Below are 18,535 nucleotides of genomic sequence, written 5' to 3' on the forward strand. Positions count from 1 at the left end.
CAGCAGACTGGGTAGATCCTGCTGAAATGAACACAGAATCGAGAATCGCATTGAATCGAAAAAATCGATAAATTATCGAATCGTGACCTCAAGAATCGATATTGAATCGAATCGCAGCCCTAATATATATATATATATATATATATATATATATATATATATATATATATATATATATACACGTGTATATATATGTGTGTGTGTGTATTATATATATATATATATATATATATATATATATATATATATACACGTATATATATATATATGTGTGTGTGTGTGTGTATTTCATATAAATATATATATAAAGTGAATTAATAGTACAATTATATTCACTTTATTTTTTTAAATTGTTGTATTTATATAATGTCAATTTTTTGTGATACTATATATTTCTGTGTGTGAGTTTATATACAGATGTGTATATGTATACATATATATATATATATATATATATGTATGTATGTATGTATGTATAGTATCACCAAACCTATCTGTGAAAAAAATGTATATTATATAAATACAAAAATTTAAGGAAATAAAGCGAATATAATCGTATATGTGTGTGTGTGTAAATATGTATGTATGTGTATATATATATATATATGTTTGTATTTTATTTACATGTATATTAAGTGAATTGAGAGTACAATTATATTTGCTTTATTTTCTTAAATTGTTGTATTTATGTAATGTTAATATTTTCACGGATAAAATATTAAACATTATATAAATACAACGATTTAAGAAAATAAAGCGAATATAATCGTACAATAAACAATAAATTAACTTTATATATTTGTATATAAATACACGCACACACACACACACACATCTCTCTCTCTCTCTCTCTCTCTCTCTCTCTCTCTCTATAATATATATATATATATATATATATATATAGTATCACAAAACATATTTGTGGAGATATAAAGAAAATCAAACATAATCTGTCAATTCCAGGTGTTGTCCATGGTTCTGAATTAGCGGGAACATTAAATGTACCTTTTTCCCCGAACAAAATACATTTATTAATCCAATATTATCCAAAATAACATTGTATTCAACTAACAATTCTAACGCCAACAAGTTAAACTATGATTCCGGCATAGTTTTACACAGTTTGATTAATTTTGAGTGTTCTGGCTATTTGTCCGTTTTTCTTCAGTACTCCGTGAACGCACCATGTCACCGGTCGCTATAGCCTAGCCTGCTAATTTGGCTAATCTGATTTATCGTCTGGTCCGAGCGCACGTAACGTCGGCCGAGGCTTAACAACTTGACTCCCTCGCCTCTTTACAGATTCACGCCATATCTGCCCGGCGCCGGAGAGCCTCTTGTTCGGAGAATGGCGTCGCTTGGGGAGCCTGTGCGTTTGGAAAGAGGTAAAAGTTAATTGGCTAGCCTGTGCTAGCTTCGCAACGTTGTGTGGCGACACCTAGCTTCCACTAGCATTAGCCACGTACGGAGGCTTTTAGTGAATATCTCTTTACGGTTAATTAATGACGTAACTGCGGTTTATGACGGCGTATGCTGGGCGGTGTTGGCATCCATTGATTAAGATAGTGAGTGCGAAAAGTACTTTATTATCCGGTACACACCAACACGAACATTGAAACCTAGCTAATTAGCTCCCGTTTGCTAGCTCTCTCATTTGCTCAATGCTAACACCAACGTCATATTTAGCACACCTCTGCGTTATTTACTTGTCTGTTAGCTTGGATGAACTCAACACAACTCCAGAAGAACACTTGCAATGTCTTGTCTGGCATTCAAACGCCGACATTAGCCATTGTTAGACCTGGTTGCTATATGGTTGGGGACAGCACATTAGTAAACACATACAAGATAGTAAGTAGGGCTGGGCGATATGGCCTATTCTTAATATCTCGATATTTTTAGGCCATATCGCGATACACGATATATATCTCTATATTTAGCCTTAGCCTTGAATTAACACTTAAAGGCCTACTGAAACCCACTACCACCCACCACGCAGTCTGATAGTTTATATATCAATGATGAAATATTAACATTGCAACACATGCCAATACGGCCTTTTTAGTTTACTAAATTGCAATTTTAAATTTCCCGGGAGTTTCGTCTTGAAAACGTCGTGTAACGTCGCAAGACGTCACAGGCTTTTAGGAAGTGTGAGCGCTGCGCACACACACAGCTAAAAGTCGTCTGCTTTAACGGCATAATTACACAGTATTTTGGGGAACTGTGTTGCTGAATCTTTTGCAATTTGTTCAATTAATATTGGAGAAGACAAAGAAGAAAGATGGAGTTGGGAAGCTTTAGCCTTTAGCCACACAAACACACGGTGATTCCTTGTTTCAAATTCCTGGAGGTGAAAATTTACAATGGATCAGAGCAGGGGCGCCGAAAAGGGGGGGTAAAGGAGACGGATTCTAGGGGCCCATGATGGAGGGGGGCCCAGAGAGTCCCCTAATGATGATTAAATTATAATACAGAGGGGTCCTGTAAAGATTCTTTTCATGGGGCCCAAAATCCCTAGCGGCGCCCCTGGATCAGAGCGCGGTCAAGCAAACATGAAACACTACGGAATGTCAACCACCAGGTTTAGGTGAGAAAATTGTGGTTAAAAAGTCGCTTCTTACTGGAGAAAAGCTGAGCTTGCCCCGTCCATAGCTGCCATCGACTCCCCTGAGACACTGCGCGTCAAGACACCCGTGGACGTACACCTCCGACTATCAGGTACTATTTAACTCACTAAAACACTAGTAACACAATAGAAAGAAAAGAGATTTCCCAGAATTATCCACCTAAATGTGTCTAAAAACATCGGAATCTGTCCCAATGCAATCGCTTTTTTTTTTAAACTTTTTATTTTAGTTATTTTTTTTCCTAGTCCCTCAGTATCAATATCTTCAAACACAAATCTTTCATCCTCGCTCAAATTAATGGGGAAATTGTCGTTTTCTCGGTCCGAACAGCACTTTTTGTTGGAGGCTCCCATTAAAATCAAAGTGAGTATGTGAGGAGCCCCACACTTGTGACGTCATCGTCTGCGACTTCCGGTAGAGGCAGGGCTTACGTCTTAGCACCGAAAGTTGCGAACTTTATCGTGGATGTTCTCTACTAAATCCTTTCAGCAAAAATATGGCAATATCGCGAAATGATCAAGTATGACACATAGAATGGACCTGCTATACCCGTTTAAATAAGAAAATCTCATTTCAATAGGCCTTTAATACATATAATCAAAGCAGTATGATGATTTTATGTGTCTACATCAGTGGTTCGTAACCTTGTTGGAGATACCGAACCCCACCAGTTTCTTAAGCACATTCACCAAACCCTTCTTTAGTCCATCCATCCATTTTCTACCGCTTATTCCCTTTGGGGTGGCGGGGAACGCTGGTGCCTATCTCAGCTACAATCGGGCGGAAGGCGGTGTACACCCTGGAAAAGTCGCCACCTCATCACAGGGCCAACACAGATAGACAGACAACATTCACACTCACATTCACACACTAAATAAAATGTTGTTTTTTTTTCAAATTCAATACAAAGTTATATGTTTTTGGTAACACTTTAGTATGGGGAATATATTCTAAGTAACAAAGACTTAATTTAAAAGGGTTAGGGTTATAATAAGGCCATGCCGAATAAGGCATTAATAAGTACTTAATAATGACTAGTTAAGAGCCAATATGTTACTAATTTGCATGTTCATAAGCAACTAATTATTGGGAATATGTTCCCCATACTTATAGAATAGAACCTTTATTTAACCAGATAAGAAACCCATTGAGATCAAGATCTCTTTCACAAGGGTGACCTGGCCAAGAGGTCAACAGCAGTTTCAAAAAAGTAATACATTAAGACATACATTTTAAAATACATGAAAGAGAACTTAAGTGTTACCATGTTTTTTTTTACTGGTGCACAAAATGAACCGTGCATGAACATCACTTTGTTCAAAGAACAAAACCAACACAGTGCATAAACTCACAACAAGTTACACACCTGCAAATCAGTGTGACTTCTGCTGTTGCCGTATTCATAATACGCCGATAGGGAGAAGTTTTTATTTACAAGATGAGTCGAGTGTGTTTTGACCTCCGCCAAACCCCTGAGGCCGACTCACCGAACCCCTAGGGTTCGATCGAACCCAGGTTAAGAACCACTGGTGTACATTAAACATTCTTGTTTAATATATGCTCATTTTAAACTTTCATGCAGAGAAGGAAATAACAACTAAGTCAATTGACCAAAACTGTATTTATTAAACAGTTATTAAGCAGTGGCACAAACATTCATGTCATTTCAAAACATAAAGTACAATATTGTCAGAAAATTTTTAAAACAAGCTATTAGTGCAATTTTGCACATGATGTCACTAAGATGACATATCAAAACAACAGTAAATTAAAGTGCACTTTTTGTACAGAACGCCACTACATTAGTTTAAAACAAATAAAGTGCACTTTAGTGCATGATGTCACACAAGATATTTAAATAATTGTCAAATAAAAATGAGCTACATAATAGGAAATCAAATAATGTATGTCGTTTGCAATGTGGTAGTTTACTGCGGACATTATCTCCTTCTGTTGTTGATTTTTTTTTTTTCATATAGTGTTGATTTGGAAATTGTTGCTCCGGCATTTTGTGGATGTAGCACCGAACAGAGATGCTGACATGCAGTTTCAAGCACTCTTCATTCTCTAGCGGGTGACTTTTCAAATGATGCTTCATATTAGCAGTAAAGCTACTTTTTGTAGCAACGCTTTTGGCCCACACTTGACAAATTATGGTTGTCTGTTCGACATATTTCCACTTGAAGCCAAACGCCGGCAGAGGATGGAGCCCCTGCTGTTTTTCTTGGGAATTAATTCTTCCTTCATTCGCACCTTCTTTCTCTCGTATTACCACTCGCACAGCTTTGCTAGCATTACAGCTAACGTTACCCAGTCTGCTACCTCTCTGCTCCGCAAGGGTGTATACGTATGTGACGTATGATGTGACAGTATGTGATGTGTGTAAGGTGCGCTTGTATGTGAGAAGGAGAGACAACAGAATTGGAAGAGCTTGTAGTGTAATGCCCGCAGCTAAAAGCAACTGCGTGAGAACGTGTACTCGAATATCACGATATAGTCATTTTCTATATCACACAGAGACAAACCCGCGATATATCTCTCAGCCTTATAGTAGGGTTGTAACTGTATGCAAATCTCACGGCAGGATATCATCACGGTATCGAGGCCACGGTACAATAGTTATTGCAGTAATGTATTTCAAAAAATGCCTTAGTGTGGAAAATTAAGGGTAAACAGACGATCTGCAAATAAATATAAACCTGTGTAATCCTATTTATAGTTACCAAAAGTTATTTTTAAAGTGCAAAATTCACTCCCAAAAATAAGTTTAACTCGCTGGAATATGAAGACTATATAACATACATTCATTAACGTGGATGCATATTAACAAGTGTAATATATTTATCTGTACAGTAATTTATTTATTTATATCTGCACCTTATTGCTCTTTTATCCTGCACTCCAATGAGTTAATGCAATGAAATTTCATTCTTATCTGTACTATGCATCCATCCATTTTCTACCTGCCTATCTCAGCTGCATTCGGGTGGAAGGCGGGGAACACCCTGGACAAGTCGCCTCTTCATTACAGGGCCAACACAGATAGACAGACAACATCCACTCTCACATTCACACACTGGCCAATTTAGTGTTGCCAATTAACCTATCCCCTGGTGCGTGTCTTTGGTGGTGGGAGGAAGCTGGAGTACCCGGTGGGAACCCACGCAGTCACGGGGAGAACATGCAAACTCCACACAGAAAGATCCCGAGCCAGGGATTGAACCCAAGACTGCTCAGGACCTTTGTATTGTGAGGCACATGCACTAACCCCTGTGTCACCGTGCTGCACTGTACTGAACTGTACTGTAAAGTTCATTTTTGAATGACAATAAAAGGAAGTCTAAGAACAGTGAAGGGACAGATCAGAAATACTTTTATAATCCCCAAAGGGAAATTAAGATTTTTCAGCACGATCCCATTTAATTTCAGACAAACATTACAGGGAGACAGAACAGGATCGCTGACGGGTCTGCCAGCTTCCGGCGCCCAATACAAAAAAGGTGAGCGACAGGTAAACACCGGGGAGGTGAGAGAAAAACATCAGACTAAGCCTGGGCCCCTGGAGAGCGGGTACAGACTGAAGCCAAGGGGGGAAAAAAACATCATAGCCATAGCACACATAAATGTGTGTAAGAGGGAAACATCAAAGAACACAGAGGACATTAAAGACATTAAAAGAGCTGAGCTGATGCAACCAGCCACTTCTACACACAGCTACAAAAGTAAAACAACATAAATAACAAAAATATACAAACTGTGGTGGCCTCTGCGGTGTTCCACGCCATCTTCTTCCGCTTATCCAAGGTCGGGTCGCGGGGGCAGCAGCTTAAGCAGGGAAGCCCAGACTTCCCTCTCCCCAGCCACTTCGTCTAGCTCTTCCCAGGGGATCCCGAGGCGTTCCCAGGCCAGCCGGGAGACATAGTCTTCCCAATGTGTCCTGGGTCTTCCCCGTGGCCTCCTACCGGTTGGACGTGCCCTAAACACCTCCCTTGGGAGGCATTCGGGTGGCATCCTGACCAGATGCCCGAACCACCTCATCTGGCTCCTCTCGATGTGGAGGAGCAGCGGCTTTACTTTGAGTTCTTCCCGGATGACAGAGCTTCTCACCCTATCTCTCAGGGAGAGCCCCGCCACCCAGCGGAGGAAACTCATTTCGGCCGCTTGTACCCGTGATCTTATCCTTTCGGTCATGACCCAAAGCTCATGACCATAGGTAAGGATGGGAACGTAGATCGACCGGTAAATTGAGAGCTTTGCCTTCCGGCTCAGCTCCTTCTTCACCACAACGGATCGGTACAACGTCCGCATTACTGAAGACGCCGCACCGATCCGCCTGTCGATCTCACGATCCACTCTTACCTCACTCGTGAACAAGACTTCTAGGTACTTGAACTCCTCCACTTGGGGCAGGGTCTCCTCCCCAACCCGGAGATGGCACTCCAGCCTTTTCCGGGAGAGAACCATGGACTCGGACTTGGAGGTGCTGATTCTCATTCCTGGTTGTTTTTAATTATTTATAATGCTATTGAAGTCAAAACGTTGTCGCTGTCCATCTCCTTTACCCCTCTGCTTCGGTCAAAAACTGTTTTCACTCTTCATTGTTATTACTCCTTTCTTACCCACATTTGTCTATACATTTTTATGTACTCATACTTTGTAGTTTCAAGTAGCAGCAAACGTTTAGTATACATTTCATAACCACAAGCGCCAAAACAGTCACAGTGAAATGTCACAAACTGCAGGTAAGAGCTGTAGAAAGTTAACCATTTGACCAGCCAGCTTCTGCCAGTAATGGTTAGCTACTAGCATGGAGCATTATTTCCCTCATTCATAATATTGAACCCCAAATGAAGATGTTTAAATTTATCATTAGTTTGTTTTGATGTGTGTTTTGTTTTGTGTTTTTGACAGATATTAACAGGGCCATTGAACTGCTTGACAAGCTCCAGAGAACGGGGGAAGTTCCTCCTCAGAAGCTGCAAGCCTTGCAGAAGGTCTTACAAAGTGAATTCTGTAATGCTGTCAGAGAAGTAAGACATTCTATGTTAATATATATATATATTTTTTTTCAATCATATGAAGTATGTTTAATTGCACCGTGCTTTGGCCCACTTCACGCCTATAGCACGGCACGTTTGGCCAGAGTTAGCACGCTGATCCGTGTCAAAACACTGTACACTTCCAGTCCTCTAGCACAGTTGTTAGACGCCAGTGCAGTGGACGATTTCAAATATCTATCCATCCGTTTACTACCGCTTGTCCCTCTCAGGGTCGCGCTGGTGTAATATACTAAAATTATAATCGTTTCAGAGACCAGCCCTTAAATACGCTTTGCTGCACTCAAGGTATGCAGTTTACTTTATTACACTGGTTTTACTTTTGAATGTAGTCTCTAACATTGTATACTCTACGCAACACAGGCTTACTCCTTCCCCTGCAAAACCTCTTGTACACATCTAACATTATCAGGTTGTTGTTGAATTTGCTCAAAAAGTACTCATACACACTTAAAATCTTTTTTTTTTAATACAATAAATAAATAACTACTCAATACTCTTTCTTGGCAGAAGAGACATGTTATGTTACTGTTCAGGCTACTTCGGAACCACATTTTGTTTTGCTGTGGAAGGCGACTGCATCTCCAGTAGCTCTGTAGTTCTACATCTTCTAAACTTATCTTTTATCTTTTGGACTGTACAACTCCTCTCTGGGGAGGGGGGAGGGGGGTACTAGGATGACAGGGGATGCAAAAGAATAACAGTGCAATACTTTTTCATAAAAGGTTCACTACTGCCTAGTTTCTCTTGTTTTATTCTTATTTTACTGTTATATTTGTATTCCCATTGATGCTTTTTATTTTTGTTCTTGTAATATTTTTCTATTTTGTTTCCATTTATAACCCCATTATTTACTTTTTACTTTTTAAATTGATCTCAACTCTGTACACTGCTGCTGGATTTTTAAAACCTGAAGGAACTCTCCTGAAGGAACCCGTAAAGTACTATTTATCTATCTATGTTATTTTCATTTTAGTGTTTGAATATGTTTATCTTATTCCATTCGAATTTGTACACGTTTTTAGTGGGGTTTTTTTAATTATAAAAAAAATAACGTGGGTGCGTCACGTCTGGATTATGTGACATCACATAAAATTCACTTCTTCTTGTCTTATTCTTTCCAGTAACGATCGATCTCTTTAAGAGAGCACAGCTTGTCAGGTACAGTGTACACAATTAAATATCTTAGTTGTCAAAGAACAATGTGTTTATGCAAGTTTAGATTTTGGAATGTTGTTTCTTAATGGGGAAAGACATTAATGTCTCCTGTTTTCATGTTAGCATGTCAGCTGGCTAGCGCTAGCTTGCTTCCACAACAAATGAGCAGTGTCAGTAGTTCTTCACTTTATCAGTGATATAAATTACAGTTTTATGATCATTTTAATTTAAAACAGTAATACCGGCCGTGGGTAGTGTTACCGCAGTTTATCATTACCTGTTTGCCGTTACATCCCTAGCGTGGCGTGCAGCCGTTCAACCGTGCACCCCCCAAAACATTTAGGCAAACAGTCAAAAGCTGTCTGATTGGTCGGCTTGTAGAAGGTTATTTCCTGTGCATGTATGACTTCTTCAGAGGGCCATCAGCCCACTTTCACAAATGCCTTTTCCTCTGATTTCGCATCATTTGCAATAAAAATGACTGCTCTAACACTGATTAGTTCCAACTGCAACAACACTCTCATCTCTGTTATTACAATTGTTCGCTCTTTATGAAGGAAGCTAGCAAACTTATAAAAGTTATTCAACATTGGCACACATGATTGTATAACAGAAGTAAAATACAAAAACTAAAAGTAATCCAAAAATCAATATGCACATGTGTGTGTCCACTGCCTAGTAAGGACATGCCATTTAAAGTAGTTATTGACAGTTGCAATTTTGTGCTTGGATGGACAAATGATGAGGGTTGAGCAAGAGCATCGTTTTGATTCTGCCAGAATCATTACATTTTTAATTTCAATTTCGATGGTTGACAGGAAGAAATATCCGCCGAGTATGTGCCAAATATGCGCCGTACAACGAAGAAGAAATAGTTGCCATCTATTATCTTTTAAGGGGACATCTTGTCGAGGCAATAAAGGGTAAAATTCATCAAAAAAGAACTATTGTCAACGCTCTTATTTAAACCATGTTAACTTTTATTAAGACCCTGCTTATTCAAAACAAAATTGAGATTCGGAACTAGAACTGTTCAAATTCAAATGATGCCCTACCCTACAAATGCTTCACTGTGATTCCATTTTTTGCAGGATATGGAGGTTAATTTTGGCATATGGTGCCCTTATGCTAAATTTATGTTGACCAAAGTTTATGTATGTTTTATGGGAACTTGGCTATTAGGGTGGAAATATCATGGTTTTCCTATTTAAACATTTAAAGGCTTTGTTTACCTGTTTTGGTTTTCTCAATGCAACTTTTGTATATTGATTTTAGCATGGTGACCTGTATTTTTTTTTTTTCTTAAACAATACGTTGATAACTTTAGTATTGTAAGTCATTTTCATACTGTTTCATCTGTACCAGGAGCGTACTTATAATGCTTTTATGAGCAATGGAGGACAGGTAGTATCAGATTTATTTGTGTCAAGTCATCACAAATAAATAAGTATGGAAAACACTGCTTTTGATAGTTATTTTGGTTTCTGAATCCTATGACATTTATCAAACTTATTTCCTTAGGTGTATGAGCATGTGTATGAGACAGTGGACATTAACAGCAGTCCTGAAGTCAGAGCCAACGCTACAGCAAAGGTACTATCAAAGTATACAAATGGAATAATAATAATGATGTTTTTTGTCTTAAACCCCATATTTGTTATTTCAGTTTGAGATTGACTTTATACTTTATAGGCGACCGTGGCAGCATTTGCAGCCAGTGAAGGACACTCGCACCCGCGTGTTGTAGAACTGCCCAAAACAGAAGAAGGCCTGGGATTCAACATCATGGGTGGAAAGGAACAAAACTCTCCCATTTACATCTCACGGATCATCCCGGGTGGCATTGCCGACCGACATGGTGGCCTGAAGAGAGGCGATCAGCTTTTGTCTGTCAACGGTGTCGTAAGTTGTCTTTTTCCTTATGACGCTTGTGCATGTAATTTTTTAGCAAGGCAACAAAAACGTTCTGCAATTATTTCAAGAGAAAATTTGGAGTCGTTGTTTGTATTTTAGCTTTTTCTCATTACATTATGTGTTTTACTCTGTTTTGCCATTCTGACTGACTCGTTTGTCACGTGCAATGTTTGGCCTTATGAGAACCAAGACAGTATACGAAAGCCTTGTCAAATTTTTGCCCAAAAGTTTTGTTTAAAATCCTATCATATGAAAAGTGGGATGTGCAAAAAAATCTATGTACCACCATACGTGTCAAAAAAGTTGAATATTGTGCAAGTGTTATTTGATTCCAGGAGTTCAATTTAGACTAAACAATTAAAGGTTCAGCAAGTTTTAAGGTAATTTGCTGATTGGAGCTCAAACCTCCAGTTTACAATATTCAACTGTCAATTTTTCACATTTTATGAAATCCTGAATTTTTTTTTGTTCATTAGTTGTGAGTTCTAATCATCAAAATTATGAAGAAATTAAGAAACACATTTTTTAATATTTTACTCCATGTCATGAATCTATTGAACTGTGGTGTCCAAATATTTTACCTCAAAGGGCCAACGAAAAAGTGTGCTAATGGGCCGTATGCCAAACAGCCATTTTAAGCGTAAAACACAAATAGCCGAAATGTAAATGACAAAGTTCCTTTAATTTGTGCAAATAGCAATGAACAATGAAAGGCTGCCTCTCGCTAAATTGGAGCTCTAAACAGAATTTTATTTTGTGCACCACCCTCCCCACAAGCATTTTTTCACGCTTTTTTTTATTTATATGAAAGATGTTTATAAAATTTTTCTCAAACTTGGAATTTAATTTATAGCATGTTTTGGACTAAAAGTATTTATTGAAATAAAATAGTTGTTTAATAATTCATTCCTCAGTTCAACATCACAAATTTCATCCATCATCTTCCGCTTATCCGAGGTCGGGTCGCGGGGGCAGCAGCCTAAGCAGGGAGGCCCAGACTTCCCTCTCCCCAGCCACTTCGTCCAGCTCTTCCCGGGGAATCCCAAGGCGTTCCCAGGCCACCCGGGAGACATAGTCTTCCCAACGTGTCCTGGGTCTTCTACGTGGCCTCCTACCGGTTGGACGTGCCCTAAACACCTCATCACAAATTTGTAGCATAAATTTGCAAACCTAGCTTCTTGCCACCACCATGCAAGACGAGTGAATTCGGATAAGATAGACTTTTATTTATTTTATTTTCTATTTAGCCTTTACTTAACCAGGTAAAATCCCATGGAGATCAAATATCTCTTTTCCAAGGGAGACCTGGCAAGAAGATCTTATTCACTCCACAATAGGGAAATGATGTGGTTGCAGTGCAGATCTTTTACATACAGTAACAAAATTAAACCGTAATGCCAAACCAAAAAATAGATATAACTGGGGATGTAAAGATATCAAAATCTCACGATACGATATTGTCATGGTATTAAGGTCCATCCAACCATCCATTTTCTACTGCTTATCCCTTTTTGGGTTGCGGGGGGTGCTGGTCACAATACCATAATATTGTTGTATTCTCTCCCCCAAAAAAGGCTTTGTAAAATGCCATAAGGTGTAAAATGAAGTGGCAGAAAACAGAATTAATCTAATTGAACACAAACATACTGTATGCTCTAATCATATTTATTATTACCAACATTTTTTACTTTTCTGTTTGAAAAATGCTGTTTCGCAGAAAAGTTTCCTATCAGTTTAACTTTTAATAACGTAAATACTTTACAAACTGATAGCGTCGCTGGCGTCAAATATATTTTCCGGGTGATGATTTATCAATTAGATTACTCACATTCCCCGCGGCATGCAGTGGTTGTTCTCTCACCGAAAGCTTTCCTTCCGGGCATGTGTCTGCGTTTGAGATGTACTGTATTTTTTGGAGTATAAGTCGCTCCGGAATATAAGTCGAACCTGCCGAAAATGCATATTAAAGAAGGAAAAAAATATATTAAGTCGCATTTTTGGGGGAAATGTATTTGATAAAAACCAAAACTAAGAATAGACATTTGAAAGGCAATTTAAAATAATTAAAGAATAGTTAACAACAGGCTGAATAAGTGTATGTTATATGAGGCATAAATAACCAACTGAGAAGGTGCCTGGTATGTTAACGTAACATATTATTTTAAGAGTCATTCAAATAACTATAACAAATAGAAAATTCTATACGTTTACCAAACAATCTGTCACTCCTATTTGCTAAATCCAATGAAATCGTATACATTTAGTCTCTTATGTGAATGAGCTAAATAATATTATTTGATATTTTACAGTAATGTGTTAATAATTTCACACATAAGTCGCTCCTGAGTATTAGTCGCACCCCCGGCAAAACTATGAAAAAAAACTGCGACTTATAGTCCGAAAAATACGGTAGGTGGTGCGCTTTGTAGTACACAGACTTTATTACCTCTGCACTGGATACAGCATTCTGCAATGTCGTTTATTTTCATACTGGCCAATGTAAAAGTGCCAGAAAAAAAACGCACTCACTAAGTTTTAGTGTTAAACCGTCACATGTCACTGAGTTTTTGTGAGAATTTTGAAACCGCAATACCACGGTATCTACAATACTGTTAAATCCCTTGTAATAACTATTGCATATAGGGCAGTAAATAAAAAAGTAAGTTTTGCACAACAAGAAATAAAGCAGATCACAGTAATTACATAAGTGTGTTGTAAAGTCTTATGGCTTTGGGTAGAAAAAACATGCGGTTGCGCTCTGTCGCTGTAACAGTCCAATGCTGAAGGAGCAACCTTTCCTTCTGGTGGTGTGAGGTGGAACACGTTCTTGGAGCTTGTATGACGCGCCCGCTGTACAAAGACGCCAAGATCCAGACTGCGTTTGTGTATTTATTAGAAAACACTCTTTTGTATTAAACAGAGCATTAGGATATTGTGGCGTAAACAGAGCTTATAAATAAGTGGTCAACAAAGGTATGGCAATTCAGTCCTACCATCTTTTCTATTTCCTTCTGTGCACAGGTGAATGTTAGTCCTTTAAATACTTCCTGTATACGTATTGACAAACCAGCACCTCGCTTTAACCCTACAAGCACACACAGCTCCCCAAAACATTACTACAAAGCCTCCAATGTCGTGCATGGACTGAGAGATTGGAAATTATAGGCCGGGGCGGCCCTGGATAAATGGCAACTAGTTAGCCATCAATTGTGTGAGCTTGAAAAATATCAGTATGAGTATGTATTAAATATGGAAAACAACCCTTTGCCGCACCATACAAAACGATTTGGCTGTAGAATACGAGAGTTGGGCTTTTGCAATTGAACTACTGAAATAAATTCATTTTTCAAAGATATTCTAAAGTATTGAGATGCATTGGCTAATAGCAACGAGGGTCCATGCAGTGTTTACACCTGATCATACAAACTGCACGCGTACCAAAGTTTGACAAACCAAAATAGACAAGTAAGAACACAGCCTCAGTCTTAGAGGTCGGAGAAATTTTTAGATGCATCGCAATTCGGACATGGACAACTATAAAATCACTTTGTAAACGTCAATAATCGATTTATTTTTTTGTACATAAAGTAATGCAGACAGTTCTAAAGTTTGGCTGACTGCAGCAGGCCACCTCACTGAGAGATCGGAACCACTCTTTTTGCACACATTTCCATGAGTTTAATAAATCTGATGGGGATTTCTTATTAGAAATGCATTGTTTTTCAAAGTTGCAAATGATAGACGCTTGTTTAGTGAAACAAAAAGAAGTGTAAAACTGCATCAATATACACAAATTAAAGATACATCAATAATCGATTTTTAATCAAATCGTAGCTCCTGAATTTTAATCGTAATTGAATCGTGAGGTGGCCAAAGATTCCCATCTTTACTCAGTCTACTTTTATTTGGTTTAGCCAATCACACATCTGGACTTGACAGTAACAACATAATGATTGGACAGCCAGCATTATTGGAGAACTGTACCAGATGAGCTTGTGATCAGCAGGCAGCATGAAGTCACAAATATAATGGTTTTTGGAAAAAAGTAAGAAGTCAACCATTTTTTTCTTACGTATGATCTTTATGTAGCAACTGTAGAGGTTCATAGAAATTCCTGATATCAGGACTCAAAGCTGGCTTTCATAAAATGTCAGGTGCGAATGCGAGAAGACATTTATTACTCTATCACAGTCTGTGTACGGTGTCCCTTATAATGGTTTTCTTTTTTTCTAGAGCGTGGAAGGTGAGCACCACGAGAAAGCCGTGGAACTCCTCAAAGCAGCTCAGGGCACGGTGAAGCTGGTCGTGAGGTACACACCCAAAGTCCTCGAGGAAATGGAGTCACGCTTTGAGAAAATGAGGTCGGCAAAACGTCGGCAGCAGAACAACTATCTCCAGTAGGGTTGTTTCATGTCGACGCCAGCTCTTATGACTCTCCTCCTCCAGCCTTCAGGCCATCTGTTCTGGTCTGTTTTTCTATATTCTCACTCAAAAAAAACATTTTAACCTACACACACACATAGTTTTAGTACATCCACGCGTGCTATATGTTGTACTTCTACCATGTTTTGCAGCGTTATAAATATTCACCGATGGTTACTGTACCCAAAGTCTAAATATGGCCACCAATCAGAAAACACTTTCTTCCTCTTGCTGGGTTGTCCAGTATTACAACTGTGACATGCTTACCTGCCTCTTTAAGCAGTGATTGAAGGGGTTCACAGTTTGGTTTGCTGAGATTCCACTTCACTCGCACATTGTTTATTACTTTAAAATCAAAAGGCAACTTGAATATGATCTTCCGCAAAGGTCTTTTAACAAGAAATGGTGTTTGCAATTTTTTTTTAATTACAAGCTTTTACAAAGCTTGTTACTACTCTTTTCAGTTCATCTCATTAGAAATAGTACATTAAAAAAAAAACATTTTTAACACTATAAATGTGCACAATGAAAGCAGCGGGTTTTCCGTGTGGAAGTTTTGCTGTGCCGCACTACAGCAGTGGGGAGACACATTCAACTGAATATAAAAGATGGTTCTTTTGTTCCCAGCAGTTAAAAAATGCCCTATACCAAGCACAAAACATCCATCATGCACACACACATTTAACAGCTGCACCATAGTAGCATGTTTGTTTACACTTTGTTTTAGGCTCACTGTGTGTAAAATGCAGCGTTCAATTATTCATTCTCTGACTTCCTCATTTTAACAGACGTGTGGCATCGCAAGATAACGCCATTCTCAAAAAGTGCACAAACCGCTGCAAGGCAAGAGTTGATATCAAAGTTTCATTTAGTGAGATGTATTTGGGAATTGAACTTAATATGAACCTGTCTTGGGAGTACTTTGTAATGTAATATTTTGTGTAAGAATACTATATTTTTCGGATTATAAGTCGCTCCGGAGTATATGTCGCACCGGCCGAAAATGCATAATAAAGAAGGAAAAAAACACTGGAGTAGAAGTTGCATTTTGGGGGGAAATTTATTTGATAAAACCCAACACCAATAACAGACATTTTAAAGGCAATTTAAAATAAATAAAGAATAGTGAACAACAGGCTGAATAAGTGTACGTTATATGACGCATAAATAACCAACTGAGAAGGTGCCTGGTATGTTAACGTAACATATTATGGTAAGAGTCATTCAAATAACTATAACATATAGAACATGCTATATGTTTTCCAAACAATCTATCACTCCTAATTGATAAATCCGATGAAATCTTCTTCCTGGATGTCGCTTCTAAACAACTCTGCCAACTCCAAAGGTATGCGGCGCTTCCTCTTGTCGTTTTCTGCTGCATATTTCACTATGTCCAGGTTGTAATCTGCAGTACATGATTTCCTCTCGGTCCAATTTTTGTTCAGCCCTTCTCAGTTTTTATAAATTACCGCCAACGTTGAAATGATCTATTGTATTAGTTACGGCAGTAGCATATAGCAGTAAGCATCCCATGACCCACAATGCACTTCTGCCATGACCCTCCCCCGCCGAATTCTTATTGGTTGACGTGTGTGTGACGATTGCTGACATTTTCTTCGCCTCTTCCGTGAATGTGATAAATAATGTTATTTGATATTTTACGGTAATGTGTTAATAATTCCACACATAGTAGTATATGTCGCACCCCTGGCCAAACTATGAAAAAAACTGCGACTTATAGACCGAAAAATACGGTACACAGTTGTACTCAATTGCTGTCTTTTCTGTACGTGCTTAGAAAATCCCCGTCATGACGATATGTTAACAACTCAGTGCTACCATGTGACCTTTCAGTCAAATACCTTAACCTCCTCAGACCTAGTAAATGTTACATTTCTCAAAAATAAATATATAAATACGTTTTTTTGAGGGGGGGGTCAGAAATGTGTTTGCTCACTTTTTATGCAATATCTACTTTCACAGTGGACTACAATATCTGCGGTAATGATATTTTTGTAATCATCTTATTTTGTGTTTATACAACAGGGAAAAACATTTTAATAAAACAATCTGAAATTATTTACACTTGCCAATATATTTTTAAGGATAATTGTATTAAATGTAGAAAAATGTCGCTTGAACTTCAACTTTTCTTGGGTTTGGCGTTTTATAAATATTGTGCCACACTTTTTCAGTCACATTTGAAAATTATAAAGCAGCTTTTCGTCTTGGTTGCATTTGTGGCGTTAACTATCTTACTTCTCTAGTGGCCGTAAGTCATGCTAGCAGACATTTTGGGAAGACCATTTCATTGAACGAACCCTGTGCTCAGCACAACCCTTTTTATGCCTGTATGTGTTGTTTGTAGCACTAGAAATATGGTTATAAAAATGTAGTGTTGGGTCTCAGGAGGTTAGTTATCAAAGACACAATGTGACATGAAGGAAAACCATTGTAACACGTTGTCTTACTTGAATATTTCCCAATGTCGTGCAAAGAACGTCACAAGATGTACAAATGTTGATTAAGTGTCAACGTGAAAAACATAATAAAAAGTTACTATGCAAAGTATTTAAAAAAAAAAAAACTGGGGCATGTAACCTCAATTGCTGCAAAATAGATTGTCGAAATAAGAATGTCAAGCAGAATGTGTCATGGCCTGTGTGAAGTCGACACACGTCCAACAAGCACAGTTCAATACAAGTAACTTTAAAAATGCTTGGGCCTTCACTTTTAACGTTCGTTAATTAACTGCAATATCCGTGTTGATTACAAGCCATGTTCATGAGGCATCAGACATGTACATAATCTTTTGGGATATCCTAATATATTTTTAGCTTAGCAACATGTTAGATTTCATGCTCGCACGAATTGTAACCCACTGAATGTCTCCGTGCATCATCTGACGTGGTTGCAAAATGTTGCGAATCACCCTTCAAGTCTTCGTGTTGGGATGGTCAATAGAGTATTTTTTATAATAGCTTTCTTTTTCAATTTTTCTAAGTGTTTTTTGCTAAGAAAACAAAAATCCAAGGGGCGATGTGAGTTTGTGCTGAGTGCTTAGCAGGGCCGCATGAGGCGTTTTTGGTTGGTAAGACTGTGCAGACAAACTGGCCTACATCAAGGCTCCCTCCTGAGATCTTGACTGATTTTTGTGCTCCTTTTAACTCCAAGACCAAACATGCAGCATCTTTGAAGCTTTTGATAATGTTTTAAAAGCTATTTTAGTCTGTGCTTGTTTTTTCTTTCTTTATCTGTAGATCGTGCTGTTCATTTTGTTTTGTTTTTGTTGTTGTTCATGTGGAATGTAAAATGTAGTAAGTAATAAAAGTGAAAGCTAAATAAACCTAA

At 38.2% G+C, this 18,535-nt stretch overlaps 1 protein-coding gene across 1 annotated transcript; it reads left to right on the forward strand.

The window, feature by feature from the left end:
* Nucleotides 1–1,172: 1,172 nt before the first annotated feature.
* lin7c (lin-7 homolog C (C. elegans)) lies at nt 1,173–18,535 on the forward strand. The gene is made up of 5 exons (XM_061887505.1): nt 1,173–1,385; nt 7,542–7,660; nt 10,367–10,438; nt 10,538–10,747; nt 14,993–18,535. Exons 1-5 carry the CDS (start codon nt 1,349–1,351, stop codon nt 15,158–15,160), a joined length of 606 nt encoding a protein of 201 aa, XP_061743489.1. The 5' UTR covers nt 1,173–1,348; the 3' UTR covers nt 15,161–18,535.

This window comes from Nerophis ophidion, linkage group LG25, assembly GCF_033978795.1.
Source record: "Nerophis ophidion isolate RoL-2023_Sa linkage group LG25, RoL_Noph_v1.0, whole genome shotgun sequence".
NCBI classification, from domain to species: Eukaryota; Metazoa; Chordata; class Actinopteri; order Syngnathiformes; family Syngnathidae; genus Nerophis; species Nerophis ophidion.